This window comes from Beta vulgaris, chromosome 8 (genome assembly GCF_026745355.1).
Source record: "Beta vulgaris subsp. vulgaris cultivar EL10 chromosome 8, EL10.2, whole genome shotgun sequence".
Lineage (NCBI taxonomy): Eukaryota > Viridiplantae > Streptophyta > Magnoliopsida > Caryophyllales > Amaranthaceae > Beta > Beta vulgaris.
Window position 1 is genome coordinate 47,540,295 of NC_079209.1, and position 18,966 is coordinate 47,559,260.

General features: G+C 34.2%; 2 protein-coding genes across 5 annotated transcripts; one reads left to right on the plus strand and one right to left on the minus strand.

The window, feature by feature from the left end:
• The first annotated feature begins 1,315 nt into the window (after positions 1 to 1,315).
• On the plus strand, positions 1,316 to 1,834 carry LOC104909083 (uncharacterized). The gene has a single exon (XM_010698272.1). It carries the CDS (start codon positions 1,316 to 1,318, stop codon positions 1,832 to 1,834), a length of 519 nt encoding a protein of 172 aa, XP_010696574.1.
• A 5,555-nt stretch (positions 1,835 to 7,389) lies between these two features.
• On the minus strand, positions 7,390 to 11,297 carry LOC125492318 (uncharacterized). Of its 4 annotated transcripts, XM_057391164.1 has the most exons (4): positions 11,021 to 11,297; positions 10,423 to 10,936; positions 9,279 to 9,372; positions 7,390 to 7,679 (listed from the first exon to the last, which is right to left on the minus strand). In XM_057391164.1, exons 2-4 carry the CDS (start codon positions 10,664 to 10,666, stop codon positions 7,574 to 7,576), a joined length of 444 nt encoding a protein of 147 aa, XP_057247147.1. In that variant the 5' UTR covers positions 10,667 to 10,936; positions 11,021 to 11,297; the 3' UTR covers positions 7,390 to 7,573. The 4 variants fall into 4 exon arrangements, 2 of the variants coding, with proteins under 2 accessions (XP_057247147.1, XP_057247146.1); XM_057391163.1 differs by having other exon boundaries at positions 10,423 to 11,297; XR_007268887.2 differs by lacking the exon at positions 9,279 to 9,372 and having other exon boundaries at positions 10,423 to 11,297.
• Between the last annotated feature and the right edge of the window lie 7,669 nt (positions 11,298 to 18,966).

The following is an 18,966-nucleotide window of genomic DNA, read 5'->3' on the forward strand; positions in this document are numbered from 1 at the left end:
TCATTTAAGGCTGTTGAAGGGCATGAAAAATATTTAGGTCTCCCAACCCATCTTGGAAGCTCTAAAAAACGAGTGTTCCAAAATATTCAGGATAGAATATGGAAAAAACTGAAAGGATGGAAAGAAGGCTACCTATCTCAAGCGGGACGAGAATTCCTTTTAAAGTCCATAGCACAAGCAATCCCGACTTGCAGTGCTTTAATATACCTGTGAGCATTTTGGATGAAGTGGAGCGTATGTGCAGGAATTTTTATTGGGGGCAGAAGCAAAATGAAAGGCGTATGGCATGGGTGGCATGGCATAAGACTCAACAGTCCAAGAAGGCAGGAGGGCTGGGAATGCGTGACTTGCGAACTTTCAACAAAGCGCTTCTCGCGAAGCAAGCATGGAGGATATTAACAAATAAGAAATCCTTGTTGGGCCGCATTTTGAAGATGAAATACTTCCCCAATACTGACTTTATGAAAGCAAAAGTAAGTCCGAATGCGAGCTTCACTTGGCGCTCGATATGTTCAGCCAGAGACATAATTGAGAAGGGGGCCATGAAGGTAGTTGGGAAAGGCAACACAATCAGCATCTGGAAGGATCCGTGGGTACCAACTCTACCAAACTTTCGGGTGCTTCAAACACAGAATACCGAGAACGAGGATTTAAGAGTAGTTTATGACTTGATGCAAGGGGACAGATGGAATGTTGAGCTGCTGAACTCAACCTTTTCGACATGGGAAGCACAAGCTATCATGTGTATTCCAGTGACGAGATACGCGGAAGAAGATGGGTGGACTTGGCATCTCACAAAACATGGGGATTTCACTGTTAGAAGCGCTTATTACAAGGAGATGGAGACACGAAAAAAAAACAAAGCCTCATCCTTGAATCAACACAGGGAATGTAAGTGGAAGCGACTATGGCAAGCACGAGTTCCACCAAAAATTAAAAATTTTGGGTGGAAGGTATTACATAACGCAATCCCTGTCAAACAGAATTTGTGTGCCAGGGGAATAGAGGTTGACAAGATGTGTTCGATGTGCGGAAGCGAGGAAGAAGAGATAAGCCATGCCCTGATGAGATGTGAAGAAGTGAGGATTGTGTGGTACACCTCCCCCCTTCGGCCGGAAGTCTCGAGCGAGGGTATGAGGGATTTCAAAGAGTGGTATGAGCAAGTACACTGAGAGTTCATGGTGGAATATATTCTGGAGCCTCCTATGGGGGATTTGGTTAAAAAGAAACGTTTGGGTTTTCAACAACCACAAAATGCAGCTGGTAGAGGTAGTAGCAAAAGCGGTGAGCATTGTTGGCGAATATGATGTAGCAAATGAGACGCTACAAGGTGCCCAAGTTCCTAACTCAAAGGTGGGAGCCGCCCCTGAGGGACTATTGTAAGATAAACTCAGATGCAGCCTGTTTTGAGGATGGAAGGTATGGTTTGGGTGGAATTATGCGAGACGAAGTGGGCGATATTATGGTGGCAACATGTACGGTTGTTAATGGAAACAAAAATGCTGAAATTGCTGAAGCTTTGGCGGCCCGACACGCACTCACAACGGCCATTGAAGCAGGTTTATCTAGAGTGATATTAGAGGTGGACAACATGAAAGTCTACGCTCATCTGAAGAATGGAACGAAGGAACAGTCGTGCTTTGGTTTCATTATGAACGATATCCGAGCACTGGCAAGGCAATGCAGTGACATTAAGTTCTCTCATGTTGGTCGTAACGGAAATGTAGCAGCCCATGAACTAGCAAAGATGAGTTGTAATTTTGAGGGGTTGCGTGTTTGGATTGAAGAAGCCCCTCATGAGATTATTAGGACTGTAATTGATGATTGTGCCTAGTTGTTATTAATAAAGCTCATTTCCCTTTCAAAAAAAAAAAAAGAAATCATATGGACTGCCCTCGCACAGTGCCCCATCCACATTCGAAACAAATACTTGGGATAAGAATGAAACCCTAAACTTTGCTAGAAAGATGGAAAAGCTCAGCACGTACTTGAGTGAACACAAATTGCTAATTAAATGTCAAAAGATACATTGATAGAATTATTGCGATAAAATTTTGTGCATAAAGTGTGTATAAAGTTTTATGGTACGCATAAAGTTTTATGTAGTACCAACTCTAGTATAATTATGTATCATTAAAGATTACACCATATATGCTTTAAAATAAGATTTATTTATCATCATGTAGTTACTGAACATATAAAAATATTATGTCATTAGATGAACAGTAAAATAATTTAACTTTTCATTTTTAACCCTCTCACTGGATTATATAACAATAAATTAATTAATAATTATGAAATATAGTAGGTTTATTAGGGTCAGACAAAGTATTATTATAACACTAACATATTTTTACTATTAACCCGTGCATAATATGAGTTTAATAGATAGCTGGTTATCTTATTATGATTATTTCTATACAACCAAAGATTAGCCCGGCTTACGTGGGCATTTTCCATCAATAGAATTTTCCTTCTAGGGTTTTTCTTTGAAAGAGTTTTTTCTTTCTAGGCTTTCTCTTTGGGGTTTTTTTTCTTAGCCTTCATCGCTAGGTTTTTCTTCTTCTTTTTTTTGAAGGTTTTTCCTTCATTGTTTAACCTTCTTTCTCTTTCTCTTTCATCTCTTTTCTTCTTGTCCTCAATTACGAATCTTTATAGGGGTTTTACTGGTGTTCGTACCCGTGGTAAATTCCAAAAACTCCTTTAATTGTTTCCAATAAGTATATCCCATCCTTAAGATGGTATTTATTTTAGAGTGTTTCTTTTTCTGTTCGTCTAATGGATGAGGAATATCCAACAATATCTATTCTCTATAAGAATCTAGAAGACCACGTAAATATTTTCACTAAAACGACTATGCATTAGCGGAAGTTAAGCCGAATCAGAGCGAACTCACAAATTGTATTGCTTCAGATGAATTTTTTTATTAAGGTTATTTTTAATCAAATATGTGATCTATCTAATTCTATGGTGTTAGAAATTTGTATTGGACTTTTCGATTTTTCAAGATTTGATTGTAAGTGCCATTTGACTATCATTTATAAATGAAATCTTTTTTTTTCTTGTCTTAAAAAGCATAGGTTCACAGTAGACCATACCCATATAAAGTTTTCTTTACAAAAAACTGATGTGCGTCGTCATTGTGTTCTAAAGACAATTTGCATTGCAAGAGACCTGTTAACTTCGTAATGGGGTGAATAACATATAAAGGATTGATATTTTTCGTGACTCGAAGTCAAGTCAAATCAATTCGAAGACAATATTGTTCGATGCTCTTATCTACGTAACTTATTGTAAATGATGTGTATTATACTTTCTCTCACCTATTCAATTACAACACCTTTTAATTTAGCACAATTTACAATCATTTATATAACCCGCCCTTGTATTTCATATACATGGAAAAATATAATCACGTAAGATTGTTTAATTCGTCTCAATATATGTTTTATTAATAACTTTTATAGTTTTTACTAACACATAATTACAGTATTAATATATAGTGTAAATTGTACAATAATAATGAGTGTGAAAATAAAAATGTTGCATTTAAATAGAAGTGCAGAAAGTATGTAACAAGAACTAGGCCGTGTCATATTTAAGACACTACTATTGAATGTAGACTAGAATTAGCTGGTGATCCTCTTAATTTCTTCTAGTAAATAGATTCCTTTTCTCAATAAACAACGATCATGATTGTATGAATAGGGTAAAATAGAATTTTCTTGGGTGAAAATAAAGGCCACCTTTATTCATGTATTCTCTTTATATTTTTTCGAAGTAAAAAGCAAAAGAAAAAAAATTCAAGTCCTCATCATACAAATCCGCCCGGAAGTTCTGATTCCGCCATGGTCGAAGCATATGAAATTCTCGGTTCTACTATGGTAAAACCTCCCGAAAATTTTAGTTTCACCATGATGAACCAAAAATTTTATCCGAGCGCTTCCAGGTGAACTGTAAAATACTCCCTCTGTATTTTTTTTTATCTTTCCTACTTTGACTTTGTACGTTTGCCAATGCACTTATTCTACATTAAGGTTGCGTTCTGTTCAACTTAAAAAATTAAGTTCCAGGTTCAATAAGTTCAGATAAGTTCAGTTAAGTTCAGATAAGTTGCAATAAGGTCTAATAAGGGCAATAAGTTCCAATAAGGTCTAATAAGGTCCAATAAGTTCCAATCAGGTGTAATAAGTTCCAATCAGGTGCAATAAGTTCCAATCAGATTTAATAAGGTATAATAAATTCCAATCAGGTCTAATAAGGTCCAATAAGGTCCAAATAGTCAATGTATTGTCCATTATTTTGTTATTCATAATTTCATATCACTATTAGCTGATTATGTTATTATTAGAATTTTAATTAAAGTACCACAATGATTATATAGTATTATACTTGTATTAGTGTCTATTATTTTATTATTTATTTGTATTATGTCTATTATTTTATTATTCATATTACTATTAGCTGATTATGTTATTATTAATTTTTTTTATTAAAGTACCACAATGTATAGTATTATACTTGTATTATTGTCTATTATTTGATTATTCATATTGCTATTAAATAATATTATAATCATGGTCAAATAATTAAGGTTAACAATAATAATAATAATAATAATAATAATAATAATAATAATAATAATAATAATAATAATAATAATAATAATAATAATAATAATAATAATAATTACAATATTTTGCAATTTGTCTTTAAATAACTAGAGATAACATGTTTTCCTTACTAATAATAACAATGAAAGATATAGATGTTATCAATTGGTTGCTTCATTATCATCACTGGAGTATCTTTCTTCATCTTCTACACCATCCTCTTCAATCAATACGTTTTCTTCACCAACATCCAACCATATTTCATCTGCAATTTTCGCCCGAGTTATCTCCATATTCTTTGTTCTCGTCTTGTCAGTCAGATTTAAATCAGCAAAATTGATGGGTGATTATGATTGGTGAGTTCGTGTTTGTGTCTCTAATGGAGTATTGGAGAAAAGCAAAAAAAAAAGAAAAAACAAAAATAAGAAAGGAGAAGAAATGAATGAAGCAATGTCATGCAAAGCTACGGTGATTTTGACCATTTTTTTCTCTTTCTTTTTGTTTTCTTTTTATCTTCTAGTGCATTCACATAAATGAAAGGAGAAGAAAGGAGAAGAAATGAAGGAAGGAGTTAATGCTATCTACTTACCTTCACATTAATGAAAGTGAAGTGAAATTTTTTTATATGTGCCAATTTTAACTTTTTAGCAATAAATGTTAATTAATTTTTGATTTTCTACTAGTGTTTTATAAAATCAAAACAAGACTATTAGATATATTAGTGGTGAAAGTTATGTATAGGCAAATATATAAATAGTAATTTTTTTTGTTAAATTAATTATCATAAGAGATAATTAATATAATTATTTTTTAAAGGACGAATTATAATAATTATTGCTCCATAAAAAAATTTGAGGGGTAGTATTTACGTTAGTGGTAATATTTATGTTATTCATGGTCAATGTTTTTGTCTAATAAGGTCAAATAAGTTTCAATCAGGTCCAATAAGGTCTAATAAGGGCCTGTTCTCTTCGGCATAAAACAGCTGAACTGAACTGAACTGAACTGAATTGAACTGAACTGAACTGAATTGAACTGAACTGAATTGAACTGAACTGATCTGAACTGAACTGATCTGAACTGAACTGAACTGAACTGAATTGAACTGAACTGAACTGAAATGAATAGTGATATGTGAGAGTAAAAGTATTGTCAAGAGCTGAACTGAACTGAACTGAACTGAACTGGTCTGAACTGAACTGAATTGAACTGAACTGAACTGAACTGAATTGAACTGAACTGAACTGAATTGAATTGAACTGAACTGAACTGAACTGAAAATAAGCTGGGGAGAACAGGCCCTAAGTTTCAATCAGGTCCAATAAGGTCTAATAAGTTTCAATCAGGGCCAATAAGGTCTAATAAGTTTCCATAAGGTCAATAAGTTCCAATAAGGTCCAATAAGTTCCAATCAGGTTCAATCAGGTCCGATAAGTTGAATCAGGTCCAATCAAGTTTAATAAGTTCCAATAAGTTCAGTTCAGGTTCAATAAGTTCAGTTCAGATAAGATCCAATAAGTTCAGGGCCAATAGGTTGAATAGAACGCACCCTAAATATCTTTCATTACATATTAGTAAAAATTATAATAATTGAATATTAATAAAGTACTCATTGAGACGAATCAAATAAGATTTCACATGACTATATTTTTTCTTATATATTGAGAAAAATCTAAAAGATTCTCTCTAATTGTGAATAGTGTCAAGATTCTAAGTGATGAGAAAGATAAAAAAAATACTGAGGGAGTAATATTTAGCCTTTCAACTTGAAAATGGTGGGGGGAAAGAAAAAAAAAAGAAAGAGGAAGAAGATCAAGAAAAAGGAGGAAAGAGGACTAAGATGAGATAGGAGAGTGGAGCAAGAAGAAGAAAAAGGAGGATGAAAGAGGGAGAAGAAGAGGAGGAGGGTGGAGGAGAGAGAAGAAGAAAAGTAACAGTGAAGTTGGATTAGACTTTAGAGACAGGGGAAGAAAGATGAAATATACGGAATATAAAATACATACGAGCGATTATAGTTAAAAGGAAAGGTACTGCTTTTACACTTTCCTTTTTTATCTGTCCCGTAATACTCTTTACATTTTTATTTTAGAATATTACTGACTATTATTTTAATTATTCTACTTTTTTAACTATTGGTTCACACTTTCTCTCCTCCAAATAAAATAATATCACTCTTATTACCTACCAACTCTAACCATGGCCCACATTCTCTCTCCTTAAAATAAAATAATAGTACTTTTACTAACTACTAACTTATATCACATCTACTTTTCAATAAAATAACAATTGATAACCAAACAATAACACTACTAGAAAAGGAGTGTTGTGAAGACGCTTTTTGGCCCAATTGGCGACGCTTAAAAGCGTCGCGAAATTTGCTCTCGACGCTGCCAAAAAGCGTTGAGCAGAATCAGTCGGCAATTTGCGTCTCCAAAAAGCGTCGCCATTGGCGACGCTGTACAACGTCCCCCTTACCTATATAGGCGTCGCCACATTGGTTAGTGGGGGTGCCATCAATTAATTTATAAACGCTTTAAAGTGTCCTAATTCGAGACGCTTTTTGTCGACTACAATTAGTCACGACGCTTTTTAGTGTTGAGAGAAATTTGGCTGGAAAATTATTCTTATATTTGTCATAAGTTTTTGACAAGGAAAAGCGTCTAGATTTTGTATGGACTCTTTTGATACGTTTTTCATAATTAATTAATTAACAAATAATTATATATAATAATACAATAATAATATAATATATATATACACACACACTAAGGTATAAAAAAAAAAACTTTGATCAATATATTATAAATATATACTAAGATAATTAAAATCCCTACAAATATTGCATATTCACCAAAATCCTAGCCATATATGTATTTTTCTATAAACATAATTGCAAATTGTATGTCGTAGTTAAGTCTAATTAATAAAAATATCCAAAGTGAAATAACCTTGAAAATAATCTAACTAATAAGATCTAGCGCGCTAGCAAAATAGATGACGATACGATGGTAGCTACTTTGAAGCCATCCGTTCTTGATCTGTTGCACCTTCATTATTTTCGAGTACCTTCAAAAGGAGATAAAAAAGACAAAAAAATATAATCAATAATGATAATATATATAAAAGTTTAGATTAGCAAGCTAAGAAAAATGGCTACAATTATGCACCAGCACGCATGAAACTTTTTAAAACAAACGAAATTTCATTATGTTAAGAAAGATAATCATAGCAATAATTCAATAAATAGCAATCAACATTCTATGTATTAGAATTACTCCTAATCATGATGATCAGTAAAAGCACAGTAGACATTACCATAGGAGCAATGAAGAGAAAAGACTATAATCAACATATTTCCAAAGAAAACCATTAAAGCTAATTAGAAGCACCTAAGCTATCACAGAAAGAAAGTATTCAGCCCGATCACCCCTCCTTTCTCCAGTTTCATGAGTACCAGACATCTTCTGCCTCTGATGAGTAATGCCATAACCAACAAAATCGAGACGTGAAAGAAATTTAAATACCTTTCTACCATCTCCCAACAGGAGCCTTGACACTGTGACCCAAGTAATTTTCTCTGTGTTTATCAACCTTTACATCATCCCAAGTGAATTCTGAAAATGAAAGATGATTATCAAAAGATACCCATAAAATATGAGAAAGGAAAATGAACACAAGCCAAACAATAACAGAAATTTACAACATTCCTAATACCAAATCACAATTCCGGAGAAGAAAATGCAATAAACCATAATTCTATCACAGCATACCAAGAATTATACAATTAGAAAGAGAGTTCAGAGAAGAGAATGCATTAAATTATAAGCTAATCACATCATTCCAAGAATTATACCTTGATTGTGTCTTGTACAGTCACTCTTAGCAAGAATAGTTTGTACAGTCACTCCTAATCATGATGATCAGTAAAAGCACAGTAGACATTACCATAGGAGCAATGAAGAGAAAAAAAACACATAGCATCCTCAAACCAAACCCAGTAATATCATGTTATCTCATATATTCTCCCCATATGTTAGACAAAGGAGCTAAATAACATGAGAAGCTAACTGCTCTTTCATTAATCACCCAAGCCCACAATCAATCTATTACAGCTCCCTAATGATGTAAATGGCTGACCCTAACGATCAAAATCTTCAGACTACTACAATAGATTATGCTGTGATATTCTTTCATCCTTGCTCAATGGTTCTAATAAACACTGTCTTATCAATATCAGGATCAAAATTAGCTGGTCCTGACCTTTGGTCATAAGCACTTGAGAGCCTAAATCTATTTTAAAGACTAATAGCTGCAAAAACTTCTCAGAAACATCAAACACCTGTACCAGGCACTTTGTTTGCCCTCATTCTAGATTTGAGACTTAAAGCAACCTGTCCGAGTAGTTCTATTGAAATAAAATGCAATACAAGAATAATAAACCTCGGCACAAATATAAACTTTTCAAAAAAGATTCAAATTGCAGAATCATCAGTTTCCAAAAACTGGCCCTATTGTAAATCATAATGCAATGACTAGCTAGAAAATAATCATCAATACCATTCTTTGAAATTCGTCGAAACAATCTCATCAACAATACTGAAAACTGATATGCATAATGGACGGAAATTAACTGAATAAAAAAAGAGAATTGCAACAGAAACTGACCGCGAGAATAACAACTCATATCTAGCTTCGCATACATATAATGTTATGTTCATTGAACTCAATGAACCACGACATAAAGTTTCTGCCAGCATCTCTGTGATGTTAGGTCAAATAATTAGAAGGCACTTTATAAGGGACAGGTAAAGTAGGTGTCTCGATTAAATGATGTGAAAACTTCACCAGAACAGTGTACTTGATAATTCAAACCCGAGGTGGGTTGTGTTTGCATCATTGTTCTGGGTGGTTTTTGTATAGGGCAGCAAAAATAGAATGTATGTCTAAATTTAAGCTGTTCATCGTTGTACAAGGGTATATTAGAATAAGCATAGATGCCATATGAACATAAAAATTGCTAAGATTTTGAGATCATCCAGGAATAACATACTTTATGCTTATTTAAGTACAAAAAATAGACAGCCAAGTCAAAACCAACTGCTGATTATTCAAAAGAAAATAGCAGATGCAAATTTTTCTAGATGCATCTATAGCACATTAATAAATATATAATTGTATATAGCTAAATTAAGTTGTTGGGTTTTTAAGCAAGTGATTCATACATATATCTGGGTTATGAACACTGATTTTAGGCTTGATAAACACTAATTCATTATTGTACATTTTTACTGTGATGCTGTTGAGATTATCCGGGTTTGTTGAAGAAGGATGCAGAATACACAGCTCTTTGGCAGATTAGGATCTATAACAGCTGCTCACCACATTAATCTTCCAAAAGAAATAGTGACACTTTTAGCAGGCCTAATCCCATCCTTATGCAGCAAATACTTTATATTTCTACTATCTAGTTAATTGTTTCTATTTCCTAAAATATTGCTTCGTAAACTCTTAACACTTATTACACATAATTTCCATTTTGTCCTTAGTTTAACTTGGACATACCATTCTAAATATAACTCATACAATATAAAAAACTTTAGTGAATACTTATTGTCTATAGTGGGCATTAGCTAAAGTTTTGTTACTAGTTGGTTAGAAACGAAATAAGAGTTGAGCTTAGTTAAAGAAAGAAAAAGTCACATTTAACAAGTTTACCTTCTAGCTACAATTACTCTATTACCAAGCACTTTACTACATCTAAATATAACTACAATCTATAGAAATAAGAGAATTTTCAGGTGGTAATTACCTAAACTGAACCTTGTTACGAACTCTGAATGATCACTAGAACAATGGGTGCCATTTTTCAGACTGTTGCCATGATGTCCTTTTGGGCAAGAGCACTTGTAACCACCAGGGGAGTTGGTACATGTATGAGAGCAAGGGTTGTTTGGCCCAGCACACTCATCAACATCTGCCAGAGAAAAGATATGAGAGAATAGAGATGATCTCATTATAGTAGTTACTGAGTAAAAGAAAGCTACCAAAAGCATTAGTGTAAAAACAGATTAAATTAGATACTTATATATGGAAACAAGAAATCACTCGCTCGACTATGTTAAATACTGCATGGAAATTTCAAGAAAATTCGATGTCAAATTGCAGAATTTTTATGGAAATTAGAAAATCGGATGAGAATGTTACAGAATTGCAGAAAAAAGGCAATCATTCGAGACAAACCTGCTGACGACTTGCATTGAAATTTCCATAAATTCGTTGTCAAATATTTCAATTTCGCGAAAATCTTCGCAATTGCTTTAAGACTGATAGGAGGTTGAAGATGAACAATTTAATGAAGAAATCGAAGAAATGAAAAAAAAAAAAAACGGTAAGAATTGGAGACATACCCGCTGGGCGCACGAACTGGAGAGTGAATTAGGCTAGATTTGAGACTGAGATTGAATTGTGAAGAATTAGGGTTCGTGTGTGCGTGGAGTACTGAAGTGGGAAGTTAGGCGGTTTCACTTCTTGACTTCTTGTATAGCGTTCCTAGAAGGTGAAGCGCTATTTAACATAACACGTGAACTGCACGTGTCCTGAACGACGCCTAAAAGCAATGAAGCATCTTGACGACGCTTTTAAGCATTGAGGATAGGCGGGAATTTGCAAACCCCCCAACGCCTATATCCACGCGTCGAGGATAAAGCGTCTCGAACGTATGGCTTTTGTAGTAGTGTAACTTATCATCTAAAACTACGTGTCTTGATAAGTGTCAAGAATATTTTGCCACGGGGGGAGTATTTAGTTTTAGGATAATTTGCCAAAAGGGATCTTCGAATTTTTTGTTTTTGCGAGAAGGGACCTTAAAAAAAAGTTGGCATTTAAAGGCCAAACCGCAAAAAAATTGTCGATCACGAAGGACCTTACCACCGGTTTCCGACATTGACCAATCTTTTCAGGCATTAACTTGCCTCAATTTCTAAATGGCACTCATATTCTAATTTTTCCCTTTTTTTTGCCCTACTTTGACAAATTGCAACAAAATTTAAACCCTAACTGTTGATCAAATTTAATACCACAAATTCTAGAATTGACAACGAAAAAAATGCGAAATTACCTTGAATTTTGGATTATTTTGTAGTTGGGAATCCTCCTTCTTGCTCTGCTTTTCCCCATTTTCGAACAGTTTTGTGTTAGTGCAATGAAGAGATTAAAGATGAAAACTTTAATAAAGGATAGTACAGTGAACTTACCAGTTGCAATTAATCAGTTGGATGGCTTTCAATATTTAGCAGCACACCATCATTAATGGTGGTTTTCAAATTTTGGAGAGAGAAAGAGAGAGGGAGAAATAAAGGAGTTCAAGTGACAAGGAGTTGGGTCTGTTTTTGGTATTTAGATGGAGTGCAGTTATAAAGTTAGGGAGTGTCATTTAGCAATTGAGGCAAGTCAATACCTGAAAAGATTGGTCAACGTCGGAAACCGGTGGTAAGGTCCTTCGTGACAATATTTTTTGCTGTTTGGCCTTTAAATGCCAACTTTTTTTTAAGGTCCCTTCTTGCAAAAATGAAAAATTCTAAGGTCCCTTTTGGCAAATAATCCTTAGTTTTATACAATTTTTTTTGAGAATTTTTCTTTTTCTAATATAGGATAGGACCCACCAAGAACCCTTAGGTTCGATGGTATAGCTTCCTATCTCCCACATGGGAGACCAAGGTTCAAATCTTGGTGGAAGCAAAATTTCAATATTGTTGGGAGGAGGGGGATTTGCAGGTTGTTGGACCTCTGAGTGTGGCCTTGTGCGATGACTGTTTATGTTAAATTCTGCACAGGCAAAACTTAGATGAGGATCTACAGCTAGACGGTATACAACTAGCAATAGGAAGGATGGCTAGCTGCGGAAAGGTAATGCAATCCCAGGAATAAGGGTGAAAAACCGCAGGTGACAACGAGTCCACCAATCCACTATTTCAAAGTGTTACAACTTAGTCTAAATACTTTTGTAATGTTAAAGAGAGCAAGAATAATGCTGAATGTAAACTTGTGTATGTCTTTCTTAGATATTCCCCTCTATATTTATACAAGTGAATTTCTACTTAACGTTACTAGACTTGCCCGATGGGAACTAACTCCTTCTCTTTCGCCATGTTCTCCTAGAATCAAGGGAGTAGTTCCTTCTTCTACTCGGTCATGGGCTCCGTCCTATTTTATAGACTTGACTTGTTACAACATAACATCTTTTTGACTCAGTCTTCTTTAATAAGTGCGTGCTTCTTTGAAATATTTGCTAGACTTCTTTATGTATCCATGATCGCCATCTGACTTTCCTTAGCTGTCCTCCCGGTAGCTGCAATAGAGGTCTTACATGCGATCACTAGCTTAGGCAAATATTAGGACATAACAATGACAGCCCACAGAAAATTCATCTTACTACGGGTTCTCGAAAAAGGGCCAATATATATATATAGGATAGGACCCTAATTAGACTAGGTAACTCAGTTATCTTGACTATACATACATTTGTAATCTTATATAATTAGATAAACTATTTCACAATTAGGGCATTTTTATAATTTAGTGTTTTCTTATCTTTTAAGTAAATCTAGTACCCTTGGACAAGAAATATATTAGTGTTGACATGTAGTACATATTTTTTTTTTTATCTTTTGTTTATGAAATAAAATTAATAAGTATTATACTAGGTCTATTGTGAGTTTGTGACCACATTATCATCACATTCATGAATGAAAATAATGATTTTGTTTCCAGCTATATATTAAGCTAGCTAGATGCCAGTTTTGCAATTATTGATTCGTAAATCTTCATTGCCTCACAACAGTATCTGTCTGACAGAATGGAGACAGAAAATAACGGAAGCTGTAAGTAAACCCTATTGACCAGGTCACCTTAATAATCACATAAAAGATACTCTTATTTGTTCTTTTCGTGCACACTTCATGCCTGATGCAACGAGTCTACGACTCTATGCAGTTGAGTAGTTGACATTAAACATATATTATTAATCCACATTATTATATCAAGCTTAAGAATAATTTTATCCTCTTCTATCAAAATATGGAGATAAAATCTTCTCCTAAGTCCAGGAAATGTAGATTAAGTCGCAGAACTAAGGGCCTTAAGAAGGTGTCGTTATCGTATAATCATATGGCGTAAGCATACACAATTATATAAAACAAATGACACCATTATTTCATTTCTGGCATCCATATTGCAAAAGCAATTTTTATTTCTCGTTTTGCTTCAAAGTTGAACTTAATTTCTTGCATACTTGTTGAAACTAATTGAAAATCCACTTATGACACATTGGAAAAAGAGGAGAGAATAAACCACTTTATAAGATTAGGAGTTACTCCTCCTATCACCAATTGGTTTTAGAATGGAATCTCCTAACTTGTAAGTGGGCTAAACTCTCCTCCTCCTTATTGGGTTACCCAGACCCATTTTCATATAGTCTACAAATTAACATGGTATCAGAGTCCGGGTTGTGGGTCTCGTCTAAACTGGGTATTTGATCATTATTGGATAAGGATTTATCTCGATAGGATGTCCAGCCCCTGAGAGGATTATTGCTCTGACCTTTCCTGTTAGCTCTGAATTTCTAAGGACACTCACAAGTGAGGGGGTGTGTTGAAACCCATTGAAAACTCACTTATGACACATTGGAGAAAGAGGAGAGAATAAACCACTTTATAAGATTAGGAGTTACTCCTCCTATCACCAATTGATTTTAGGATGTAATCTCCTAGCTTGTAATAAGTGGGCTAAACTCTCCTACTCCTTATTAAGTTACCCAGACCCATTTTCATATAACCTACAAATTGACAATACTCCATGGAGGACTTGATGCAAGAAGAATTTTTTTTAATAATCGCTAAAGTAAAACGTTAACACGAGTGTTATGAGCAGTTAACTATACATAAAGCCACTACTGTTATTAGCAGTTAAAGAGGGTGAATCGCTACAGTGATTAGCCGTCAACCACATATAACCGCTAATAACAATAGCGGTTTAGTGCTGCTACATTTTGCTGCTTGTTTCTCATTTTTCAGCATGGCTACCGCTACTTTGAGTTGCGGTTTCAGTCATCAGTTATTTTATGTTTTGCGAAAATTAGGAGCCAACTACTGCTGGGGGATATAATAAAACGCTACTCAGCCGGTTATGTTTAGTGAAACTGGATGTAGCAGTTTATTTTCGACTTAATTACCGCTAATAACATTAGCAATTATCTAAGGTGAACCGTTAGTCTAAACAACAGTTTTAGTTAAAGAAATTTTTTTAAAAAATTGCGTCCAATCCTACATGGATGGTATGCAAGGAATTAAGTTGAACTTTGACGCAAATGAGAAATAAGAGTTGCTTTTGCAATATTTGATTAAAAGTGCAACATATTACTTCATCTGTTTCGTTTTCAGTGACCATGTATCCTTCTAAGAAAATGTCACAATAAGGGACACATAGATCAAAATGGTAAAAAAAGTTCAAATTTATTACATTATTGATGTTACTTAATTTTCTTACCTCTTTAATTCATTCAATAACTCCCATACTAATTGTGGATGGGTCTAGGTGGCCTTGGATTTGGTCCAACTAGGTGAAGGAGCTCCCGATACTGGGTCGGGTGGTGGTTGCATTGGGTGAATTTGAATCAGAATGGAATAATTGTAAAATCGACGAAATCAGCTCTCTGGTGGACTTTGGTCGGAACAAATTGACTTTTGGAAGGACTTGGGTCGGAACAAATCGCCTTTCGAAAGAGTTTGGGTCGGCTCTAGTTGGTGCCGGATGGACTTGGGTCTGAACATATTGGCTCTCGTAAGGACTTAGGTCGTCTCAAGCCAGCGCTGAATGAACTTGGGCTGGAACAAATCGGTTATCAAAAGGACTTGGGTTGGCTGAAGCTGGCGTCGAATGGACTTGGGTTGGCTCAAACTGTCTTTTCGAAGGATTTTGGTCGGTTCAAGCCGACATTGGGTGGAGTTGGGTCGGATTAAGTTAGCTTTCGGAATAACTTAGGTCAAAACAAATCGATATCGGGTGGACTTGGCCGCTTGGGTCTGTTGAAGTCGACTCTCGAGAGGGATTGGGTCAGGTTTGAACTTTGATAAACCTGGGTCTCTTCTATACCGGAGTTTAGTTTTTATATTATTGCAAACGGTTTATATAAATTATAAATTTTGTTAAAGAATTATCGATAAAATCATAAAATACAATTGTAATTAGTTTTCATGTATATTAAATTACAAAATTGGAAGTTATGATTAACATGTGATTGGAATATTGGATAATTTGATAATAGAATATACATTGATACATATATTACTAATTTTAAAAGTTACCAAACTGAAATAAGACTTAACTTAACTTGACTTAACTTAACTTATATTATTGGCTAATGGCTATTGGGTTATTGACTTTACTGCATATATGCTTTCATACATATACATTAAGGATTTATATATCAAAGTGATTTATCATTAATGAATAATCTTATAATTTTGACTTTTGGAGTTTGGACATTTGATAATCGAAATAAAAATACTTTTGTTCTTTACTTCCTTGTGAACACTAAAGACTTAAAAATTAACAACCATAATCTATAAGTCCACTCTCCATATTGATTAATGATTATTAGACTATTAATAAAATCATTAAACTTAGCTACTTAGTTAATTACTGACTTACTCACTCTCACTGGTCATTATATAACAACAAAAAGAGTGAAACTGTTAAAGATGAGAATCGAAGAATTAAAGATGAAGAACATGAGAATATGAGATTAGAGTATGATTGTATCAAGATGGAGACATCGAGACTGCGAGACATGAAGTAGTGAAGTATGAACTTATGAAATTATAAATAGGAAAGCATGAAAAGTATGAAGTTTATAATTGGAAAAATTGACAAGAATAATCCAAACTATCACTGTTCCGCTCAAAATGATCCCAACTATGGGTTATTCTAGAATAATCCAAACTATTGGGAGTACTTTCTCAAAACAATCTAAACTTTTATAAAAAATGAAATGAAAATGAAAATTTTATAAAAAGTCAAACAAAAAAGGGAAAAAAAGGAAATAATTAGAAAATCATTAAACAGATCACGTGAAAGTCATGTGATCTCATTTTACCTGTTATAACAGGTTACCAGGTAATTAGAACCATTTTTGAAATATTGATGCAATGGTTGGGATCGTTCTTGGATTTTCAATAGTTGAGACTTTTTATGGAAGATGGTCCATAGTTGGGACTGTTAGTATTCATTTTTGCTATTAATCAATTGAAGTTGTTTTATATATTTTTTTGTAAAAAGTATTTGTAACATATCATATAAATCTGTAGTAAGCTGTGTTGTAATCGTATTTTAAATATCTGACTTTTCCAAAAATAAAATATTTTTTAACCTACACTTTTTGCTGCGGTTTTGGGACACAACTTATTGTTGCGGTTTTAAAACCGCAATGATAAATTTATCTATTATTGTGCCTTGATTTGCAGCGGTGCAAAAAACACCCCAATATACCAATTAGAAATCGCAACAATATAAAAATTTTCTACTAGTTCCCTAAGCCCTAATCCTAGACCTAACCATAGACCTAATCCTAACATTGAATGATATTCAATGATCATAAATGCAAATTTGTTTTTCAGTTAAAATGACATTGGACTCAATTATATATTGGGTCCAATTTTGTTAATGACGAAACCCTTTCTTCCCAAACCCACGACCCTGCTGTGTTTGGGAGACATACTGTCAAGGTTTGGCAACACTTCCACTTGTATAAGAAGGATGATATTATACTTTTAAGCATTGCAATGGTAAGGCTGAGGGAACTCAAGCTAATAATAACCAAAATAAGCATTTAGAAAAATGTGGAGCTTACATGAAAATCAGATGTGCTCAACTTGGGGTCATTTGTGTAAAAAAAACTTTATGTCGTATGTTTGTTGAAGCTATTATAGGTCATGCATATCCACTGTTGATGTTTGAGCATAGTAATATACTAGGGCTTTACTTTCTTACTTGAATCTAATGTGAAGCATATTACTAGGAATTAGAAGTGATCAAGATTAATCTGGCTCGTTGGCTTGGCCCGATTTTGAACGGGTTTTAGGAAAGTTTTTTCGGCATGCGGTCGGGCTCGACTCGATTTTTTGGGAAAAAAATTCGGGCTACAAGCAACCTGGATTTGGAAAAATAGGCCAATTTCGGGCCGACCTGAAAATATTCCAAAAAGCCCGCTAGGCCCGACCCGAAATACCGAGCTTTAATGCAGATTCTTTGGCCCGAACCTTGGCCCGGCCCGGCTTGCGGCTTTGGTCCGAAACGGGAACTTTTTTTTGGCCAAAGCACATCCTGTCCCGACCCATGATCACCTTTACTAGGAATACCATGCTTAAGCATACACTAATCTGTTTGTTGCTTTCAAAGCTCAATTAAGAAAACTTTAGGTAGTATAGAAGGGAAAATCTGCTTTACTTGTGATTTGTGGTCTGCAATTAATCATCATAGTTTCTTTGTTTTGACTGACTATTATGTTGATCCCTCTTAGAAGTTGCGTTATAAAATTCTTGTGTTTAGAAATTTTCTTGGGTCCCACAATGGTAGGAATTGAGTAAATTCTATTGGTTTGCTTGATGAGTGGAATGTTGGAGAAAGTATTTTCTTTGACTTGTGATAATGCTACTACAAATGATGTGATGGTTCAAGTGATGGTTAGGGATTTGAATAGAAGTAATGTGTTTTCTTTTTTCGCTAAGTTCTTTTATGTTAGATGTGTTGCCTATATATTAAATCTGATTGTTGAAGTTGGTTTTAAGTTTTTTGATAAAACAGTTTTGAAGTTGCGAGAAGTTGTTACCTATATTTCCTTTTCAAACCCTAGGCTTGAGAGGTTTGAAGAAAGTACGTTAACACCGTTTTTTCCTGGATTTCATTGCTTGGTGATGTTCGTACGCGTTGGAATTCTACTTATCTTATACTATGTAGATGTTTGGAGGCTATTGATAGGTTTGTTTTACTTAATCATGTTTAGATGTGTACTTAATCGCTGATGAATGGAAACTCTCCAAAATGTTTGTGATTTTCTCGAACCTTTTTATGAAATCACTTCTCTTTATTCTGGATCTAAGTACCCCACTTTCAATTTATATGCCGCGAACATTGTTTTGATCGAAAGCTATCTATTTCATGTTTAAAAAAATTCCAACTGATTTTATTCATCTTATGGCTTCTCCTATGTATGAAAATTTTAATAAGTATTGGGAGAATTATTCTTTGATTCTTCAATTGCTATCAATGCTTGATCCCCGTTACAAAAAAAAAAACTTCG

Excerpts from the sequence above, each read along its gene's own strand:
- LOC125492318 (XM_057391164.1), bottom strand. The coding sequence starts at position 10,666 with ATGCTTTTGGTAGCTTTCTTTTACTCAGTAACTACTATAATGAGATCA. Across the intron at positions 9,373-10,422 it reads CGTAACAAGGTTCAGTTTAG|AGATGCTGGCAGAAACTTTA; the intron begins GTAATTACCACC and ends CTAACATCACAG. Across the intron at positions 7,680-9,278 it reads TATGAGTTGTTATTCTCGCG|GTACTCGAAAATAATGAAGG; the intron begins GTCAGTTTCTGT and ends CTCCTTTTGAAG.
- LOC104909083 (XM_010698272.1), top strand. The coding sequence starts at position 1,316 with ATGAGACGCTACAAGGTGCCCAAGTTCCTAACTCAAAGGTGGGAGCCG.